Consider the following 22,873-nt stretch of genomic DNA (forward strand, 5'->3'; position numbering starts at 1 on the left):
ATCAATTAGCAACAGGAAGGCAGGGATTAAGGCTGAAATGTGGGAGAATCTCATTCGTGCATGTAAAGTGAAGGATACTAGGAAATTTTGGATAAATGGAACATTAGTACTTCTATAAATGATTGAATGTACAAATGATTGGGTGTAGCTCCATGGTTTCCTTTGGTGATCAGATTTGATATTAAGGCTAGATAGCCCATCAAAAAAAGCAGCAGGCCCTGATAGGGTACAAATGAATCTTTATAAAGTGAATTTTCCTTTGTGGGCACCCATCACTACCAATTTTCCTAATGCTGCACTTTGCCAGAAAATCCCTGCTTCTCGGAAATCAGTTTATAGTTTGTGTGGCGTACAGTCTCACTTAGGATGCAGGACTGGATTAAACATAGTAATATTCTTAGTTTTGTGCAGTATTGGTTCAGAGAAGGTCTTGGGACTCAAGAACAGTGCCTGATTTTACACCTTCTAATAGGGAAGTGCATGATCGCCAAAAAGGGCTCACTAATATCCTGCTTCTGTGGGTCTCAGTAATACTTTTGATTGGATTACTTCCTCCAAGCTCTGGTGCATTTTAATTAATTTAAGTCTTCTTCATTCGATTGCTGATTTCTTAGAGGCTTTGCATGCTGGGATTAATGCATCAGTTAGGTATGGTGAGGAGGGAGAGTGCATTGAATCTTTTAATTTGTCTATGGGTGACTGTCAGGGTTGTTTTTTAACCCCCATTGTTTTTATACAGCAATGGGTTGTACTCTTTTTTAGTTACAGAGGGGAAGGATCTTCCTAAGGTGAAAGCAAAATTAGTTCCAGGTTTACTTTACGGCAATGATGCAGTTTTGCTCTCATGCACCCCTCTCTCTGGGGGCTTTGTTATGGGTGGTGCCTAGAGTTGGTTACAAACCAATTGTGCCCTTTTTGAAGGTATATAAACCTAAATGCTTACCGATTATGACATTTAGGGCATCTGTCTGGGGAAACCAGAGCTGCTCAAACCTACAGTAAGAGAATTGCTTTCGTAGGCATTTGCTTGGGATTGGTCCAGTTAGCCTCTATTTTTGATTACACGAGGAATTAGGCTTAAGAATGTAGAAGACCATCTTAAACTTGCACCACTTCTTCTTTGAATTTCTCTCTGAGGGAACGCATACACTGACTTTAAACAGGAGATTATTTCCAATTGCTTTGCCTGTGATTTGGGGTACAAAATTCCATGGAGTAGTGCAGAAGCTCTAGGAAGACCAGAGTTTTATTTGTCACCTCGTTTGCTGACTAAGAGGGTGACTGGTCTTTTTAAGAAGGAGTTTTTGAGAGTTGCATCTGCAGCTAAATAAACAAAGGAATTGGAGAAACCTTTATTGAGGACAGATATCATTTTAAAGACGAGGTAGAGTATTTAACCTTATCTCTTTCAGGTTAGAAATGTTTGGGAAAGATCACTCCTGACCAGGTTCCAGCTGGGCTTTTCTATGGCCATACGACTTAAAATAATGTTTAGTGTGCCAATGCAATGCAACCTCCCTGCAGAAGTTGATGTACTTTACCCTTTTTTGTAAATAATTTGAACATTTTAAACATAGATATTTATTGCCAATTTTAAGAACTCAGAGCTTCTAACAATTTAAACCAGCCTTTTATTATCTTTGTATGTTATCTGATCTGATCCTGTCGGTAGGGGGCTTTTTAAAGGATGCTTTGCGTTGCCCTTATTCTGTGAACTTTTTACTTTGTATATATAATTCAATTGACAATTGATGTGCTATAGAGTATTTTAGCGTGATGATTGTTCTTTTATGATTATTTCTTTAATACTTGAATAAAGACTGAAGATTGTTTGCTTGAAGTGCAGAATGAAGCACTACATAAAAACAATTCATTATTATTATTTTTTTGGCTAAGTGTCTGGAGGGGTATTTGTGCGAATCTGGGAGAAATGTGTTCACAAACTCAATCTCAAACTTATAAATTTATTGCGTCAATGTCTTTGTGTAAATCTGTAATCTCAGTTTACTTGTTAGGTGAACTGGAAAATACATTTGAATTTGTGCCGATACATAACAATTTCATTCTCGTAAACGATATAGTGTTCATTTTTCCAGAATGTTCACTTTTCTTAGCATTCATCAAAATCCTGCGTCCCTCCTTTTGGTTTTCATTCCCAAGCTTTCTATTGTTCATTTGCATAAATCACAAATGTACAAACGCTGAATATGTACAAGCAAAATACTTTCTTGCAAAATTCCCCTTGACACCCTCTATTTGGCGCTTATGACACTTTAAAAAGCAATAATTCCGTATCTTAAAAATCTTTTCCTCTTTTCCAGGTATCATTATTATGGAATAGGAATTAAAGAGAGCAGTGCATATTACCATTCTGTTTATTCTGGGAAAGGCTTGACAAGGTACAATGAGTAACCGATACAGTTGACTTTTTAATTTCCTTTTTCATTGTAAAAGTGTCCACGTGTTGTACATGTCGTATGACTTTTCAATAAAAGCGATACAGCAGCAGTTCAAAAGTAACAGATAGGTAAGTGGGGAAAGCCGCGCTAGTTCTGCAAGCAGACTGACCCTGAATCAGACGACTTTGTCCTTATGTTTATTCAAGTCGTGAAGTAACTATTGTTATCAGTAGCAGATATTCCCTGCACTGGGGTTCATGCAAAGCAAAATACAAATAATATTCATTTGCAGAATTTACATTTTTAAAATCCCCATCTGAGTCTACAAAATTACAAAATCTGATCAATCTCGGAGCTGGAAGTGTGCCTCTAAAAAGTTTTTTTATAGTTTGATTCCTTTTGCATAGATGACCATATCCAGACCACTCGTCTTTCATAGAACTTTGGTTTACCGGCAACTTTAGCAGTTAGCTTAAGCGCCTGAAGAAATGAATCTAGGGCCTGATTCACAAAAGGGTTTTCAACAGTGTCTGCAAAGATAAAAGATACAAACGTTTGTAATTGTTAAGTACATTAATCTTCGTTGAACAATAGTATTATCTTAAATATCCAAAAGTTCTATTTACATTGCGAATTGTACGATCCATGGGTGTGTTTGATTGCACATCTCTTTTTCACACTAATTCCTTCTACAGAATGGGAATAACCATGACCTTACTGTGTACAAATTGGTAAGGGGCGTAGTATATTTGTTCGCTGTTTTATTTGCGAGTTTTTTGGGTCAAGTATTTTATTTGCACTTTCTAGGGCTCAAATTGTCATTTTTGTTTTAGTTGATTTGTGCACATGACATGGAAAAATTGTATCTGCTCCATTGCAAAATTATCTCATACTGCCACAACCTAAACAATCAGTGTATATAATCTAGCTTCCGCTGGTACTGATAATATGATACTATTATAGGATTATTGATTTGAGAACAGTGGACTTCTCTAATCGGATTTAGAAAGCTTAAATTTGAAGATATTAAGAAATAGTTCTGCGCCAGAGGTTTAAAGATTCTAAAAGGTTGTCTTTCTTAATCTTTCTTCAGTGTTGTAACCCACATCGAATTGTTTTATTGGCTTTATTGCATTTCATTTGACCTTCAAAAAACTTTGCTTTTTCCCCAAGGTTCTCAGGAAGCAAACTGAAAAACGAGGTGAGACTCTGTTAATGTCAATGTTTCTGATTGCAAAAAGATGGCACTATGCCGTGTGGAGCATAGACTGGAGACATGTGAAAAGTCTAAGAAATGTTCTTCAAGTGAAATGTCTATATTTAAAAAAATGTATATAATTTTTCGTAATCAAACAGCTGATAGCCAGGAGACACTGTGGGCCCCATTCACAAAGGTTCTATCTTTTTATGTGCAGAGTTCTCTGCAGTCATAGACTTACTATTAAATCGTAGTTTGTGAATATCTAAAAACCGAGCACAATTACACAAAAGTCTAAGTTTACCTTAATGAATGAAACCCTGAGTGCGTATTAGACAATGCAAAGTTGGCATACCGTATTCAATTTAGACTTTGTGGGCTGGATCACCTAAAGTGAAAAATGCAAGTTCAAATGTAAGACACCGTTTGTGTCACAGTTTTGGGCCAACTTTTGTGTCAATGTTAACACTGAAATAGTACTACTAACAGGAATAGAGCCAGGTCATACATTTCCTTTGAAATATTGGATGAGAAGTTTTGTGAATAGTTATTCTCATAGTCATTCTTGAGCTGCAGAACATATTAGGAAATTAAACACTCACATTTTCAGCTATGCTGCAGCCCGGGTACATTCAGTAAATTGGTAGAGACGAAAGCAGCGCTATTTTTCAGACCTAGACAGTGCTAAATGGTTGCTTGTAACAAGAGATTTAAAGGCAATATAACAGTATTTCTAGGCATACTTGAAGTAAACAACACACTACCATAACAAATTAACACACACATCAACATAATCACACAATTAAAACATAATGCGGAACATTACAACAAAACAGTCAAAACATAACATAACATAACATAACAACAAGAGTGCAAGAGAAAATTCCATTGCAGTAATGTGGCAAAAACACAACAGTACAAACAACAGAACACATCTCTACCACAGTAAAATACAGAACATCAAATATGCACACATACCAACCCCCCCGGAACCTGCTTTCATAATAAGGTATTTACAGGTATTTGAATCAAACACGAATTTAATTGACTGCCAAGCACAAGGACATGAAAGAGCACTAGTCAAAAATGTGATCTGTGTGTGTGATCTGGCCTCATGTGCGAATTTGTCTTTCCTGCATTTGGCCTGTGGCCTTGGGACTTGGAGCTAGATAGAAAATACATCTCTCAAACTGAACTTTCTTGTCAGCAGGGTAGGACAGGCCTTTTATCCCACAGAGTGTTTCCCCAGTAGGCTTGAGCACCCTAGAGGCCTTTGTTGACAGGTTTGAAAGTGCAGCTGTCACTATCCCAATCTCCCTGACGTTAGTTGAAGTAGAGGAGGCTTCAAGAGGGAGAGAAAGAGATGGAGGAGGTTAAAAGAAAGTGATCAAGGAGAAAGAATAGATTGAGAGGGGGGGAAATGAATGGAAAAAGAATGATAGTGTGAGTAGACGAAGGCAGTGGGGTTGGTTTGAGCAATTTTGAAAGGGCTGCGTTTGCTTACCTAGTCTGACCATGCTTATCAGTAGAGCAATTCTTGAAAAGCAATCAGGTGTTGCTCATGAAGCAAAAATACATTGTACTCTTAGTTGTCCATTTCCTTTTAAATGTGCTGGTTGTTCAGTTATTTATTGGAGAATGTAAATCTGGGTGTACGACTATCGCCTTAGCTTACTATACATTGCACTGAAGTTCAGAATTTTGCATCACATAACTTTAAGTAACAGTTTTGCAATCCACATCATGCATTGTTTTGTATTCAAACCAATACTTCCACATCTCTCCCATTATCTGTCCCTCAGGTCTAAAATATGGCTAAAGATTTACATTTCTTTTGCACCAGCACTCATGTGTCAAAAATGTGAGCATGCAGAGACTTTTCCTCTAAAACCTCTTCTGCACTGTAAAGTTGAAGCAACTGCATCACTAAATACCTTAAGTAGCAAACACCATGTTAATGTACGTAAAAGGGGTGTAACGGGGACGCAATGGCGCAACAACCCATAGGGTTCTATCAGAAAGGCAAGTTCTGTTAAAATAGTGTTTCTCAGCTTTGTGTGAAAATATAAAGCAAAATGAAGCAGGCACAATCGATGAGGAAAAGGAAAATCTCATGAATCTCCTGAGCATAGTGTGTCGTATAGCACATGCGATTTACTTGTGTGTTGCTGTCTGCATGTAGAAAATTGAACTAGAAGGTGTCCCCGAAGTAGATATCTTATGCAAAACACTAACCACACAAGAGCATCATGCAAAAAGCAGTATTTAATTTACACCTGTGTTTGCCGTTGCTGAACACCGAAACTTAATTCTAAACAGTTGTTCTAATGGCAGTCTACCACATGGTGACACTGTCTGTTTTTAAAGCAAACACATCAACAGAGTGTTTAATAATTCGAAATATATTATGTATTCATAATTCATCTGTCCAAGCCAGTCTTTCAGCTTGGTGACCTGGAATAGTTCGAATTGTCACACTCGTGAGAGTGTGATGTTGTTAGTTGTCTTAGTAATACTCATATTTTCTATGCAGTATGTGAATGGGTTAAGTTGAAAAGGCTGCTCGTTTGGAAGTTGTGATGTCAAGTTTGACTGCGCTTTTTGACCCTAGTTGATCTGAACTTCAGGAGTTAAGTCATCCAAGGAACACAAGGAGACAGACGAATACACTAAACTCTGACACAGCACTATCTATCACTGAGCAGCCTTGTAGAGTCTGTATCTTGGAGGAAATTTGATTGTTTCCTAAGTCAGACATAATTTGTTGTCATTTCGGTAAAATTACATATTTGAAGATTCCAAGTGAATTATTATTTTTATTTTTACCAATTCGTATTGTATTAGCTTGTGGACAGCTTAGTCCAGATCAGTCCTGACCAATTTATGAAACATGGAGGCAGAAAGGAAAATATAAAGCAACTGAAATAATTATTCTGTCTGATAGTTATCCACTGTGTATTACTTTACCAGAACTATATTTACTAAATGTTCACAGGAAAGGTCAGTGTCCTTCTATTTTATTTCAACTTGGAACGTGTAGTTTGCTGACCTTTCTATTTTTTTCTTTTTGTGTTTCTATCCGTTCAAAGAACACCATGGCAATGCATCACAATTCAAATATAAAAAGCCCAGTGTTAAAATCAAATAGACTTGTTGGCTCTTTTAATTCAGATTCTAAATTAATTAGTATTAACCGTGTTCTTTCAAAATGTTCTAAAGCTTTAGTACTTAATGCACGGGTATGCAGTTTACCCTCAACTTTAGTTATTAATACATACAAGTTAAAACATACAAAAAATAATAATTGAAATTGAAGGGGTTTGAGCCAGGCCCTGTCAGCAATTGCTCATAAGATTTATTACATACAGCTTGGCTCAACACATAAGACAAAATACTTAGAGGCAGGGACTCAGTCACTGTCAGCTATTGATTTGCTAGCAGTGTCAATCACATTTGGGTAAACCCTTTGGATAGCCAGGTGTTCATTAGAGTGTCACTTATCATAAGTGATGCCATTTCCCCCCAAATCGTCTGCATCTGCATAAAGAGTCATTAAGCACAGAGACTATGGCGTCTCTTTCCAGCTACTCGCTCACTAGCCTCTCCCCTCCGCCAAGATCTTCTATGTATGGTGCTGGCAGTAAGGCCGGGGACAGCCTCACTGAACTGCAGCAAAAATCTTTTACATGTTTTAACTATAAAATGTTTTAAAGGGGGTGCTGCCAAGATGCAGTTTGAGTGGACGTGCCTGTTTTCCACTCCGATTCAGACTGGTGGCTGCCCAGTGGACATGGATTTGTTTGACTAAACTTGGTGCCTGGAATTGTTGGTTCTGCAGACGTGCTGTCTCCCAGCCTGACACAGTGCCAGTTGGAGATGTGCTGGAGCTAGTGGTGAGGGAAGAAGATGCAGCTATTCCGTAGCAGACTCAGTGGTTAAGATGGTAGCTGGAACTCCCTTACTGTGCTACAGAGCAACTCAGGGAAGCTGCAGGGGAAAAATACACATGTGTGGAAGTTGTCCAGGCTCCACTGCAGCTAGGACCTGGAATGGGAGTAGTCTCCTTCAGAGCCAGAGAAGCTTCAAAGGATTTCAGTAGATTTCACAGTGAAACTGTTGACACTAAGGTGTATGTGCTGCAGCTGTACACTGAAGCTGGGCAGGCATTGGGAGGCGGACCTGTGGAGCAGAATCGTTGAGGCTTGCAGTAGAGAGAGGAATGAGAAATGTTGTGCAGCAGAGACAGAGCACAAAGAGGCCTATGAATGGGAGAATTAATTCTGGGGTTGATTCAATGTTGACTCATCAGAAACTGGGTCTATAAAGTGGAGCAAACTACTGCCCTTGAAAAGCCTACCCTAGAATGTAAGGTGGAGACACTGTCATTTGAAATTGAACTGAAGGTTTCTGAATGTTAATCAACTTGTGGGCTTAAAGAAGATATAATACTTCAGCCAATGCAGTAGATTGGGCAATGACCATGTATGTGTGGAGGAATGATAACAAAGCAGGAGAGGCCTGAAAACTGCCAAAGCAAGAATCACAGAAACACATTTTGCTACATCTTGCACTCCCACACAAGCACAGCAGATGGAGGAACTATGAAGAACACCAGGTGACACTGCCTGCAAGGGTTTTTGAAATATAGAAGCCATAGCTGTCACCAAGGCAGAACTATTTCATAATCTTAAACACTTAAAAAAAGAACTGAGAGATTAATTAAATTGTAACCTTGACGTCAGTCGTCAGGATCTTTGCTCTGACCTCAACACCAAAGTCGGGGAGCTGTATTATGATTTAGATGAGGTGGGCTCAAGGGTTCTGGATCCCTGGGAATCATTTAAGACAATGATGGAACCGTATTTGCAGAACACAGACACCGAACTGGAAGTAGTCCTTGTTAGAGAGGAACGCATGTAAAACAGGCCAAGAAGGGAGAACTTGCATGCATCAAAGATACGGAGGTAGGAGCAAAGGGTGCAGATTGGATTGCATTTGAGGTGGGCCTGTTCTCGTTGCTGCACAGTAATAACCAATTGTTTGCCAGATTAGGCAGGTTTCACTGGATGGCCCTAAAACAAACACAGAATGTTTGGAGGCTCAACAATGCTATTCACAAAGTTTCACTACTACTCAGAAATGTTTAGAGATCTCCTTTTAGAATATTCCAGGATCTGTTGCAAGCGACACTACAGAGGCGTCAGCCATTCCATCTGATCCCGAGAAATTCAGAGAAAATAAGATCCGATAGAGATGGACATACTCAGATGGCCCGGCTTGTAAACATGAAGGGCGTCTCTGGTGTCATAAACTTACTATTAACTAGTAGTTTGTGAGTTCCAAAAACATAGTAAACTTACACAAACGTGTGAGGTTACCTTTGTGAATCAGGCTACGCGTATGTCAGCATTCTGCTTTACTATAGACATTCTTTAAATGCAATATGCTTTTCAAAAAATATTGACAAGCATTCTCTATGACAGTGAGCATCATTAAAAGCAATTTGTTATGGGAGTTAAAATTAATGTAGCATTTATTTTTGCGGCACATATTCTATTTCCCCTGACAGTAGTTGTATTTTCTTGTTCAACAAAATGTATTCCTTAAGTTATAGTTTCTTGCACTCTGTTGCTTGCTAGTCGTTCTCTCATAGTATGGCACCTCAAACCACGCACTGGATGCATGTTATGTGCCATGTACACACAATTATGGAGATGCTTTTCACACGTATATTCGAGCCTAATGGTAATCGGTGTTTTATTTGAATAAAAGGTTATTGTTAGAAATGGGGTCTTTGGTTGACAGTCAGGTTACCCCCTGTTCAAGCAAGGACCCTCACTCTAGTCAGGGTAAAAGAGAATCACCCTCAGCTAACCCCTGCTTACCCCCTTGGTAGCTTGGCAGAGCAGTAGGCTTAACTTCAGAGTGCTAGGTGTAAAGAATTTGTACCCACACACACAGTAACTCAATGAAGACACTACAAAATGACACCACACCAGTTTAGAAAAATAGGAAATATTTATCTAAACAAAACAAGACCAAAACGACAAAAATCCAACATACACAAGTCAGGTTATGAATTTTTAGAGATTAAACTAAAAAATAGCACTTAGAAACAAAAATGCTTCGATGAGATGTTAACACGGCGTCATGACGGAGTCGTTCCCAACAAGCCGACACCAGCGGCGCCGGACACGGAGTCTTGTAGACCCCCAAGTACAGTACCTTTGGAAAAGAGTGAAAACAAGCCGATGAGCGAAGTCAGGGATCGCGGTGTCGGTGCGAAACGTTGAATCCGCGCACTTCGAGCGGCGTCGGTCACGACGTGGTGCGGCGACTTCCACGGAGTCGCGGACTTCAGCGGGGCTGCAGCGGCGTCAGGCCTGCGAAGAGAGTCGCGTTCCAGCGAAGGTCACGGCGTCGGGTGCAGGCGGTGTTGCCGTATTCAGCAGCGGCGTCGGCCCGGAGTCGTCCGAAGTCGATTTCCTTGGATTTCCACTAGCTTTCCTTTCAAGGGCCCAGGGACTGGATAGGGCACCACTTGTCAGAGCAGGAGTCTCTCCAGAGACTCCAGATGCTGGCAGAGAGAAGTCTTTGCTGTCCCTGAGACTTCAAACAACAGAAGGCAAGCTCTAAATCAAGCCCTTGGAGATTTCGTCACAAGATGGAAGGCACACAAAGTCCAGTCTTTGCCCTCTTACTCTGGCAGAAGCAGCACTGCAGGAAAGATCCACAAAGCACAGTCACAGGCAGGGCAGCACTTCTTCCTCAGCTATCAGGTCTTCTCCAGGCAGAGGTTCCTCCTGGTTCCAGAAGTGTTTCTAAAGTCTGTAGATTTGGGTGCCCTTCTTATACCCATTTTAGTCTTTGAAGCCACCTTTCTTCAAAGAGGACTCACACCTACTTGTGAAATCCTGCCTTGCCCAGGCAAGGCCTCAGACACACACCAGGGGGTTGAAGCCGGCATTGTCAGAGGCAGGCACTGTCCTTTCAGATGAGAGTGACCACTCCACCCCTCCCTCCTAGCAGAGATGGCTAATCAGGAAATGCAGGTTACACCCCAGCCCCCTTTGTGTCACTGTCTAGTGCGAGGTGAAAAACAACCCAACTGTCAAACTGACCCAGACAGGGAATCCAGAAACACGGCAGAGTCACAGAATGGTTTAAGCAAGAAAATGCTCACTTTCTAAAAGTGGCATTTTCAAACGCACAGTCTCAAAATCAACTTTACTAAAAGATGTATTTTTAAATTGTGAGTTCAGGGACCCCAAACTCCACATGTCCATCTACTCTCTAGGGGAATCTACACTTTAATCATATTTAAAGGTAGCCCCCATGTTATCCTATGAGAGAGACAGGCCTTGCAACAGTGAAAAACGGAGTTGGCAGTATTTCACTGTCAGGACATATAAACCACATTACTATATGTCCTACCTTATCCATACACTGCACCCTGCCCTTGGGGCTACCTAGGGCCTACCTTAGGGGTGCCTTACATGTAAGAAAAGGGAAGATTTAGGCCTGGCAAGTGGGTACACTTGCCAAGTCGAATTTACAGTGTAAAAATACACACAGAGACACTGCAGTGGCAGGTCTGAGACATGATTACCGGGTTACTTGTGTGGGTGGCACAACCAGTGCTGCAGGCCCACTAGTAACATTTGATTTACAGGCCCTAGGCACCTCTAGTGTACTTTACTAGGGACTTAACAGTAAAACAAATATGCCAATCATGGATAAACCAATTACATACAATTTACACAGAGAGCATATGCACTTTGGCACTGGTTAGCAGCGATAAAGTGCTCAGAGTTCAAAAGCCAACAGCAACAGGTGAGAAAAAATAGGAGGCAGGAGGCAAAAAGATTGAGGATGACCCTGCATAAGCAAAAAAGTCCAACAGTTACTTTTATGAATGTTTTTATAACAATCATTTCATCATGTTGCACATCTTATTTAGGCAACAATTTAATATATATAGGTTACTAACAAATCAATTTCCTCCTCACATTCCATGTCCTATCTCTTTACCAGTGTTGTATAGCTATTTAGCCATGTTTTCAGACATGTTATTTTAGCACCTAGGCCTGCTGTTTATGCACTTTAGCCCAGTTACATTTTATTCAGCTTCATTTTATTATTTTAGCACAGGCCACATTAGCGGTGCTGTTTTATTTTCTTTATCTAGTTGGTCTTTCGCCTAGGCAAGCAATGCATTTCTAGCAAGACATTCTTTTCACGTTGTGCTTTCCTTAAGGCTGCAGCCAGAAGATGTTTCCGGCAAAGTGGTACGCTGTGTCTCCAACATTCACAGAAACATACACATCCTTATGTGGGGACAGTTTCACAGAATATCAGCTGTTTTATTATTATAAAAACACTTTTCTTTCCCATACACGTTAGAGGGAGATTCCAGCCGTATGACCACAACCACATGCTGATCACTGAATGTCTTCGCTACAGCTGCTTGCTTAGACTACCAGATCCCTGGCCTACATGGGGATGGTGCCTTTCTGGACAACAGGCTTCCATATTCAGATATGGGGGATGATGTATTTCTAGGGGGGAACCTGAAGGGCGGATTAGGGCTTATCACGCTGTGCTCTAACATAGCTTAGGTAGGAGCCACATACATTATACCTAGTGAAAATATGGTGGGACTTTTTCTGTGTTTCACTCCTCTTGTCACCATTTTGCTTCTAGCATGTTTTAACATCGTAGTTATTGCAATTAATGCTGTTTTATCTAAGATGCATCCAATTCAATAAACCTTATTGAACCATTAACCATTGACTGCCTCTGTTTCTCTTTGCATATGTGAGAATAATGTAACTGAAAGAAAAGGATGAGATCAGATCGACCACGATTTCCCTGAGGAGTTATTTCTGTCATGCACCAGGTTGCCACAGTCATCCCTGCTCTTAGGCAGAGATGAGGCGCTGCTATTTAGCCTGAAAACCGGATTAGGCCGACAGTTGTCACATGGTGTGGGATTGGACTCAGTTCCCCACAATTCAGGTGATTCTGCCACCCGAATCCAGCAGCCTCATTAGGATAAAGAGACCCTGCGTGATAACATGGCAAATATTAGAGATCGCTACAATATGATGCAAATTAGCCATATGCAAATGGGTAAAATACATCTGTTGAGGAGCCAAAGTTTTGTATTTCATAACTTAAAATTCTTATGATTTAGTCTGTCAAAATTGTTTGATACTATTCCCATGCAAAGAAAAGTTTCTTTGTTGGGTATGTTTGGATAAGATTTTCTGAGATCTTATAAAATCTTATAATATCTTTGTGATTTATCAAAATCAGCCTAAAATCCTTCCAGAATTTCAGACTTAGGTTGAACGTAAGAGTACAACCTCTTGTATACTTTTAAGTATACTTCTTCTGTAGGCTTCCAGCTATTTCATTTGTTAGCTTCAGTGGCATTTAAAAATCCTTGCTTGCTAGTGGTCAGTCGTACCTCTTTGTCCCTCCTTCTCCTGTGTAGGAGCAGGGCCCAATTACTATATAACTACGCTTTGTCCTGTTTATCTGGTCTGATGGGGACTTTTTTAAACTTTTTTTCCTGTCCTGTCCTGTGAAGCTTCCTTTTTCATTTGCAGAGCATTCTTCCTCTGAGCTTAGCTGTAAGCAAGGCTATAAATCAGGCTGTTATCTTGGTCACATTTGGTCTTTGTAGGCTGTCTTTGCAGTTTCTCAGCTGCATGGCTCCCGCCTTTCCTTTCCTTGACTTGAATTTTCTTTACCAAGTGTGCCTGCCTGTGTGCTGAGAGCAAGGGCAGAGAATCACTTGTACTTGCTTGTAGCCTAGGCACCCAGTTCTACCAGGGCTCCACAATCGCTAGAGACAGTACCTTCTTCTGCTCCATACTGGGATCCCACTCACAGCTCAATCAGTGCACCTCAGTTCACACACTCCAAGCACTCAGCTGTGCTGTCTGCCAGAGCTCTTCATTTCTTACAGTCAGTACACACTGCTGTTCCAGTACTGTGACCTCAGATGCAGCTCTATCGGTGCACCTCAATTCACGCACTCCTTCACCTGTGCCTGTGCCAAAACTCACACGCGCTGTCTGCCAGACCACCTCAGTTCTTTCAGTCAGTACACACTGCTGTTCCAGTATTAGGACCTCGGGCGCACCTCAGTTCTACCCCGGCAAGATCACTTCCTTTCCTATACTAGGACCTTGCTCACATACAGTTCCATTACAGGAGCTCAATTCTAATATTCAGTCTCACTGGCAAGCCAATACTGGACCCCAAAGAGCAAAAGACAGCTCAGTCAGTGCACCTTGAGTCTAACATCCAACGTCACTTTGATGGGAACCACCAAAGCTCTGCCAGAATCCATCATTTCTAACATGCAGTGCGCATTTCTTCTCAATACTAAGGCTCACACACATGCCCTCCAGGACTCCTCCCTTCTGTGGTTCAGAGGAAATGACACTCCCATACTGGGCCCCACTTGTAGTTTCACCAGGGCACCGCCAGGCTAACACTCGGCAACATTGGCACGCCAATACTAGGTTCCACACATAGCTCCATTAACATACCTCACTTCTGACCTTGTGTGCCCATTACTATTCCACTACTGCAGCTCACATACAACTCTGTCAGTTCACCTCATCCCTAATCTGCAGCACCCCATTATTCCAATACCAGAAATTATACAGCGCTCCATTTCTCGTTCCTCACCCGCTGCCTTTCTGTTATTCCAGCACTGGGCTGGGACACAGCTGTCTCTATACCCCTAATCCTGATCTGAAGTGCCCCAGTATTGCTGTATGGAGGCTCACATACAACTCTGCTAATGCACTTCCTGCTGTTCTGCAATGCCCTCTGCTGTTCCTCACTCTGACTTCTGTTTGAGGATGTGGGGGAGCCAATTAAATCTATTCTTAGCTGCCATCTTTATTTAGGAGGATCTGTTTCACCTACCTCACTCCAGTCTTTCCTTTACTCTCAATGTTTTCTTTCTCTCCCACTTTTCTCTTTCCAGCTCTTAAAATTCACACATTAACAGTTTTGCTCTTTCTTTTATCTGTTTATTTCTACTCCACTCCCTTTTTTATTGCCCTCTTCCTCTTCTATCTCCTCTTTCAAACTCGCAAAATCTTGGTTATTTCTTTCCTTGTTTCTTCTCTTTTTTCTTCATCAGGCGTTCATTTTTTCACTATTTTTTCTCTTCCCTTCATTCTTTCTTTGTCTTTTTTATTTGCGCTTTCCTTTGACTCGGTATGCGTCCTCTCTCTTTTTTTTAATCTTTCTTTCTTCCTTTCTCTGATGTTTTTTCTTATTTTTATCCGTCAATTCACATTTTACTATAAAGCCCTCTTTTTCCCGTCTGTATGTGGAACCCACAAGTTACTTGTCTGGACCAAACTGTCAAAGTGGTTTTCCCATTCTGTGTCTGTGGGAAATGTGTCAGTACATATCTGTCCTTGTTTTTTCACTGCGTGTTTCTCTCACCATCTCTCTTTTTTCTCTAATGTTCAATTTTCTCTTTCTTCTCACACTTCTTTAATTATTTTTTCCTCTGTCTTTCGCTTGCTAGCTTCCTTCCCTTTTTCCTTTGGTCTTGCATGTTTGCTCTATTTCTTCTCTTAGTTGTGTTTTAATTTTCTCGCTCTTTGTTTCCCCTCTTTCTTTTATTTCTTTATGTCCCCGTCTCTTTCTTCCTTTTGTCAGTTGTATTCCTTTCGATTATCTTTTTCTGCCCCATTTGCTTTCTCACCTAAGGCCTAATTATCAATGGAGCGACAAGTGCAGTGGCACCAGGGACCAGAGACCTATGGATCTCACTCTACCCTAATTACTGCTGTATTTTCCTGCTGAAATTGCAGTTAATTATTTTCCTTTCTTACTCCAAGGCCTATGACACCGTTACTACGCCATTTGTCCTCTCCCAACTCCCTCTTTCCTTTCACCTTTTGATCCATCCCAAATGATATTTTTGTTATGGTGTTTTGATCATTACACTATAATGCCAAAAGTGTATTTCTGATAAAGGTTTAAATGATAATTGTATATGTTTTAAGATAGAGAAAGAAGGTAAATGGAAGTGCTTTAGTTAAATGCTGGGCCACTGGAATTATATGGCAGGAAAAGATTAAATTATGAGGCAGGGTTGACCAATTTATGTGGCAAGAAAAGTCCAGTTATGAATTTACAATGCCAATAGCTCTAGCTCAAGAAAATATGAGACCTATTGCATTGCAAATGCTTGTTAGTTCTGTTGTGGTCTAGTTTCTATTAGCTTCTAAAAGAACCAAATACTGGTTCTAAGGAATGCTAACCTATGCAGCCTTTAGATTTATTGTAATTGATCAACTTTATAATATAGCTGGAAATTGAGTAATGCCTAATCTGCCATTAGATTCTATTGTAAATTCCTTCAGCTTTCCCTTGACTTTTTTCCATACCATGAAAAATTGTGAATTTTACATGGTTTAGAGGAATTTTTATCCAGGTACTTAGCAAGTTTCCAAGCTTTACAATTAATGGTCTGTGATGCTCCCCATATGACTTTTCCGCTTCAATAATAACCCGTATGCAAAGATATATATTTTGTTCAAGTTGGTATGATCTTCTCAATTGTCCTGGAAGTATATCTTAAGAAGAGCTCAACTATAAAACAGATGCTTCATTATTAGTATTTATTGTTAGTTCTATATCCAACCAGCTCTGAGTAATCCTAAACAACATTACAAACTTTCTACTGATTGTTTATTGGATAACACTACATTATTTGAAATAAATGTAACTAAGAGAATTTTTTAACAGTAATATTTAAGTAGTAAAGGAATTGAAGAAACAGAACACCTCTAGACCCAAATTACAAATGGAAATCGGGTGCACTGCAGCTGTTTGCACTGTGCCACACTCTAGGTGCATTTGGTGCGGCACAGTGTGTCCAGTTACAAAAAAATGCCTCCGTGTAATTGTGAGAATACCCCACAAATTGCATGATGCCACCCCATGTACAATACTAAAGTGCTTCAGGGAACAGAAAACATTCACAAATGCATGTTGCATCGCAAGGGCACTTTTTGTAATATGACTCTTGATGGGTTCCATGGGTATTCAGATTTCAATAATTTGTGTTTGTTATTAATAATGAAGCCTTATGAGGCCTTATATGAAAGTGTGATCAGCTCGGTAGGAATCACGGACAATTAGATATAACAAATAGCAATCATTATCTTAATGTTAACTACCCATTAAAAGAGGCTGGCGTGCCACTAAAATGGCCATGTAGCCATTAGTAAAAGCATATCTCTTCGAGACCTTTGTGATACTACGCAAATCCATTAGTGCTGAGAATTAATGAACACATTTCTTTCTGCTTACAACAATCATAAAAGCGATTTTGTTTGTGTTAATAAAAGCTTTTAATATATTAAGTGTCTAATTACAGTACAAAGTAACCATGATTGCCCTTGTTATGTAGAGAAAGAAACGCCCTTATGATGATAAGCAACTGGTAGTTTGCTGTAATGTTTACTGTATATTTTTTGTGTGTTAATGTATATGTCAGTACAGGCTTTGAATCGGAAAAAAAACATTCTCAACTACTTTTTTTTAAAATCTTTCATGTAACAGGCAAAACCTTCCAATTAGACTGTATTCTTCTTCTTAGCAATTGGCTGATTTATTATACATTTGCAAATTTCTAAATTAGAGTCATGTAATCAGTTTCCTACTGACAAAAGATGATAAATCAGGTTGACAATTGTTTTAATATTAAGAACATTGCACAACAGCTACTGTTATAAGAGGCATATATAGATCCTATTGATCCAATTCACAAATACAGCTATAATGCACTTGATGTAGCACAGGACTAGGCATTGCAGGAACTTTTGACTACTTCTTTTATAAAAAAAAAAAAAAAAACATATGTATAGTTCAAGTTTTCTTATTTTCAGTGCTATATTGTAGCCACATAGATTTGTGGCCATTTACCTGTTGTTCATACCTCTCATGGTTCTATGTTAAAATATTGCTCTACAGTATATAATATTTCCATTATTAAATTAAATTGCATACTATGGTTCTAAGCAATATTTAAGTCAATAGTATTATCAGATGATACTTAGCTCTTGATATTATGTTACCATATGACGTCCTTGCGTAGAGTCTTCTGCAAGGTTAACACATTGAAGACATTTTAGAAATACCTTCAGATGTAATTTTTCCATATAATGTCTTCCCTACCTTCAAGTCCTCTGCACCATTTACCTATGAGTAACTGAAATATTCAATTGAAAGTTCAAATAAATGTGGATAAAGCATTCCAAATATTTTTATATATTAAGGTAATGCTCTGTGGGTGATCACATTATTGTGTTGCAATTACCTCACCAGTGCTATGACTGAGGTTTGGAATCATTATTGACATACCAGAGTACCTTGGGTGGCAAAACTGATATCACACATCCTTTGACCCAAGATACCAACAAAGGTTTGGTCCTTCATCATAATCCTTCCAAAGCCTCCAATTTGCTGTCTGAGTATCCAGTTTACTCTATGTTACAGTCACTGCCTTCATGACCCTTTATACCTAAGATAATAAGGGCCGTTCCTGTGGTCCCAAATAAAAATCAAGATTCTTAACCCTGGTTATCCTCTACTGGTGTTCTTGGAGAAATCTCTATTCTATGCAAGTATGTAGCACTTGTGACTGTATTCTATGTACAGCATCTACACAGGTGTGTAAAGCTAACACGCAAGACTGGTATTGTCAACAGCCAATGAGGGTTGTATAAAATTTGATTTCAACACATATGTCACAATTGCGCATAGAAAACACTTTTGTGAATTGGGCATTGAATACATGATTTGGAGTTTAGTGGATGGGTACCCTGACACAATTCGGATGAACACATAATCCATTCTATTACAAGTGTTTTAGGATATAATCCATTTGTGACAAGGTGCTTGTCTATCAACCCGTAAATCAGGCCTAAAGTTTCCATTAATTTAACATTCCATTATTGAGCCTTTTTCCTAATATTACAGAACTGCATTAAGACTATTTGCTTCTTGGTATATGATTGATGAATTTGAGCAGGATAATAGTTACAATTCAAAACTCTATGAACTGAATAACATTGATTAAAACTTGTTAGATTTTTAAAAGGGCTGGTGCTTACAAAAACAGGTATACCCTCATTAATCTATTTTGATTTTTTATAGGTCCACGCCACACAAATGCTACACAAGCTTTACAGTATAACACATATAAAGTCAGCAATAAAAAATGCTTAATGACTTGGACAATGGAAGGAGCCTTTAATTTCACTACTAGAGCATCAGCAACACATTGGAAAAAATGCCCTGAACACTTGTAAATTCTGTGGTTTATGTTCTAACAATTTGACATTTTGAATCTGATTCATACAGGATATTCACACTTTGATGTAGTTATGGTACTAGATCCCTTATTTAATTCCTAGATACCTCGTTAGAATGAAACATTCTTATCAACAACCTTGGTCTGCAATCCAGAGATAAAAAGCTCAGGGAACACGCTGCTAGAATTGTCTTGACGTCATTTTAATCAACTTTACCAAAAAACTCACTACTTTACTACATATTCATGAAGGAAAAATGTACCTGTTCACTGATGTTCATATAGGGAAAGTTTACTTGTACCCTGATGACAGTCAAGCCTTAAGAGAGTAAAGTAGAATAATGCTAATAGGCGTCTAATGAATCTCAGAAAAAATGCACAATCAAATAGATAAACTGATGTGATGTCCTAAATTAGGCCCTAAAAGAAGAAAAGAATCTCAACAAAGTCTCTGTCTCCATTTTCTAAGTACTATTGCTGATTTTCCTCTGGATTCCATAATCCTCATAAAGACATTGTTCGCCAACTCCCAACTCTCTTTAATAACTATAGCTAGCATAACAGATTACTATCTGGCCTCACCAAAAATGTTGGCACAAAAAAAGACACCCTCAAAATCATCTTGGAGTTTGCACATGAAGTAATTTACAAAAGCAAGATTTTCTTCTAAGCTTTAGAGTAAAGATTCACATTGTTTGCCACTAGTGCCTAGTGGTCAGCCACATAGAAAAACCAGGTGTCAAATACTCCTCCTTTTCATTACTTAATATCCTTCATCACCAGCTCATGCAAATGACTCAACCTGCACTTATTCCTCCACAAGTTGCATCAGGTGTTATGTGACGTTCCACAAGGATAATACCTGTGCAAGTTTTATTCAACATTTATCCCTGAGTAACCTGAAGATCATAGTGGGACATGACTTAGTCTGCCACCCATAAGCTAATGGCTCTAAACACTACCCAGTCATTGTCAAATAAAAGCAATAACAGGCACTAGAAACCTTGTTGAAATTCAGTGGCATCAACATTGCTCTACTGATGCCAACATCAAATGCACCTCCACCTCACATCCCTTAAATCTTAACTACTCACTCTATCTCAGTTTGCCACACTCAGCACAATTGGAAATCTCAGAAATTGCTCTTTGGTGCCAGATGGAACTCAATACATTCACTACTATTCCATTGCTCCAATGTACATTCAGTTTCAAGCTCTATGTGAAATCACTTTGACATGTGAACTACTTTTGCCATTTCCTTAGGCGAGTCCTTGCCAATATCTTGGATGGAGCATTGAGTGTTGGTCATTTGATGATCACCACATCCACTACACTTTGATTTATGTATTTGTAGTTATTGGCGGTAGATCAAGCATCTATAGAAGCCTCAAAGCTATGATTTCAATAGTGTCTGTGGATTGAGTATTGTAATTCCAAATATTTATGTGCTCATCCAGCTCCCTCAGTTCCCTGTAATGTGGAAAAATACTACTGCCACCTCCCCAACCTCCTTGTTGTGTGCTCCCCTATTTTCAAAAATGATTTTATTAGTGCCAGGAATTTCCTGTTATCCTGACACCCTTATCGTCACTGTCAGTAGCCCCTCTAAAATAATATAAAAATATTCACTTGTCCTGTAGCAGCCCCCTTTCCTCTCACCTCCCACTGTCCTACTTACTTTCCTTCATCTCATATTTAGGAAAATGAATATCTGGCATCAAGCTGGCTTTTGCCAGATCTCTTAGTAGCCATGTCAGCGACAGAGACATACAAACATGAAGTTTGTAGCCTTTCTCACAGCCCTCTGCACTTCCCCCCTCTTGCCATGAGAACTGTCTGTCTTACTCTTAATGAGAGCATGGATATCAACGCAATGCTCACAGTGGCCTGGTGAGAGCTGCTGCCAGGAACGATTCAGAATAGAATCAGGATGAAAATATAATTCACAGAGCAAGTGCTGGCATATAGAGAAACCTGAGACTGCCTGCACATTTGAACAGACATATGGCCGGGATTTGCCTTTTGTCCATACCAAAGCATCACACCCTCCTATGATGCTCTGCAGGTTGTTGGGGGAGACATGAAGCAGGAGAACGAAAGGACCATTATCTCTCTTTCAGAGTCTACTTGAGTCTCTGGAGTCCACCACAGCATCCATTTCAGAACCACATGTTTTTTTTACCATTCTGATATGCCTGGAGCAGCGAGAAACTGGGTTTTGAATCTGGTATTGGTAGTAATAACTAATGCTTTCTAATGGCAACCAGACAGAAGATAAGGCCAGATGTACAAAACGGTTTTGCATTTCTTAATGGATCAAATCGCTATTTCGGGCCATTGAGAAATGCAAAACCGACCGGTATGTAAGAATGCCAAAAAGTGTGGTGGCAAAATGTGATTCCTACCCTGTAGAAATCGCATTTTGGAAATCACCAAAATAGATAATAGTGATTTCCTATTTGCGAATCGCAACTGCATGTATGACAGGTTTCCTTATTATGCCTAGTTGCAAAATGGCCTTTTAGGAAATACAATTATCACTGATTAAGTACAGGTGGTAACCATGTGCAAACTATAGAAAGCCCCCGAAATGCATTTGGCTCTTTCACAACAGTATCATCATACATCCTGGTGAGGGAGATGGGGATTCTGGCTGTGAGGAAGAGGAGGAGGAGGGGGAGGAGACAGGAGAAGATATTTAGGGTGAGGGTTACCCTGTTTAACCAGACAGAGGAGGAGATCATAGACAGGCACAGACTGAGTAGTCAGGTCATACTTGATTTGATAGCTGATTGCAACTGCAGCTATAGGCTCCTACACGTTGGAGCAACGCTATACCTCCCTATGGGCAGGTATTGTATTACCTACACCTCCAAGTCAGTGCAGTCTCCTCCATCTGTTTCAACACCATGCGCATGCTCCGGAAGATCTTCAAATGAAATCCAAACCGAATCCAAAAGAACAGTCACCCAGGCCCTCGTCAGCAGCCGCTTGGACTACGGCAACGCACTCTATGCCGGAACCACCACCAAGGTACAGAAGAGACTACAACGCATCCTGAACGCCTCCTCCAGTCTCATTAAGAACACCCCCACACACAGCCACACCTCCGCCCTACTGAGAGACCTGCACTGGCTCCCAATAGACAAGAGAATTACAGTCAAACTTATCACGCATGCATACAAAGCCCTCCACAATGCCAGACCAGAATACCTCACCCAAAGACTTCACTTATGCACACTCACCAGGCAACTCCGCTCCTTCAACCGCACGTCTGGAAGGCCATAGGCCACAGCCAGAGGAAGGTCTTTCTCCCACCATGCCGCCAAGACCTGGAACTCCCTCCCTATCCACCTCAGAAGATCTCTCTCTCTATTACAATTCAGAAAAGACCTCAAAACTTAGCTCTTTACCTGATCCCCTCTAACCTTCACTTACTGCTCTCCCCTCCAGTACCTTGAGACCCCAATGGGTGATTATCTGTGCTTTACAAATACACTGATTGATTGATTGACCTTCTAGCATCGGGGAGTTACCAGACAGTCATAGCAGTGGCAGGGTGTGGGGGCTGTGGGGGTGTCACAATGTGCCTTTTCCAGGTTCTTCCCCAAGTTTCTGGGCATAATGGTTGAAAAGTTAAACCAATACATATATTTCCCAAATACCCCCCAATCACTGCAGCAGACAAAATTGAATTTCAGGGTAGCACAGTTTCCCAATGTCCTTGGCTGTGTTGATAGCACACATATTACCATATGCCCCCCTTCAGCTGCAGAGCATATCTATAGGAACAGGAGGACGCCATACTCACTGAATGTGCAAGTGGTATGTGACGCCTCCTATGTCATCACTGGCCTTGTGGGAAGATACCCAGGCGGCACCCACAACTTCTTCATGTTCTGCCACAGT

General features: G+C 40.1%; 1 protein-coding gene across 1 annotated transcript in view; it reads left to right on the forward strand.

Moving 5' to 3' along the window:
- RFX6 (regulatory factor X6) overlaps positions 1 to 22,873 on the forward strand; it is a 337,979-nt gene that overhangs the window by 141,416 nt on the left and 173,690 nt on the right. Inside the window, exons 5-6 of the mRNA XM_069236757.1 lie at positions 2,322 to 2,399; positions 3,573 to 3,600. Of these exons, the coding sequence (XP_069092858.1) occupies positions 2,322 to 2,399; positions 3,573 to 3,600 (106 nt within the window). The remainder of the gene's footprint in view (positions 1 to 2,321; positions 2,400 to 3,572; positions 3,601 to 22,873) is intronic.

The sequence above is a fragment of the Pleurodeles waltl genome, chromosome 5, assembly GCF_031143425.1.
Source record: "Pleurodeles waltl isolate 20211129_DDA chromosome 5, aPleWal1.hap1.20221129, whole genome shotgun sequence".
Classification (NCBI taxonomy): Eukaryota; Metazoa; Chordata; class Amphibia; order Caudata; family Salamandridae; genus Pleurodeles; species Pleurodeles waltl.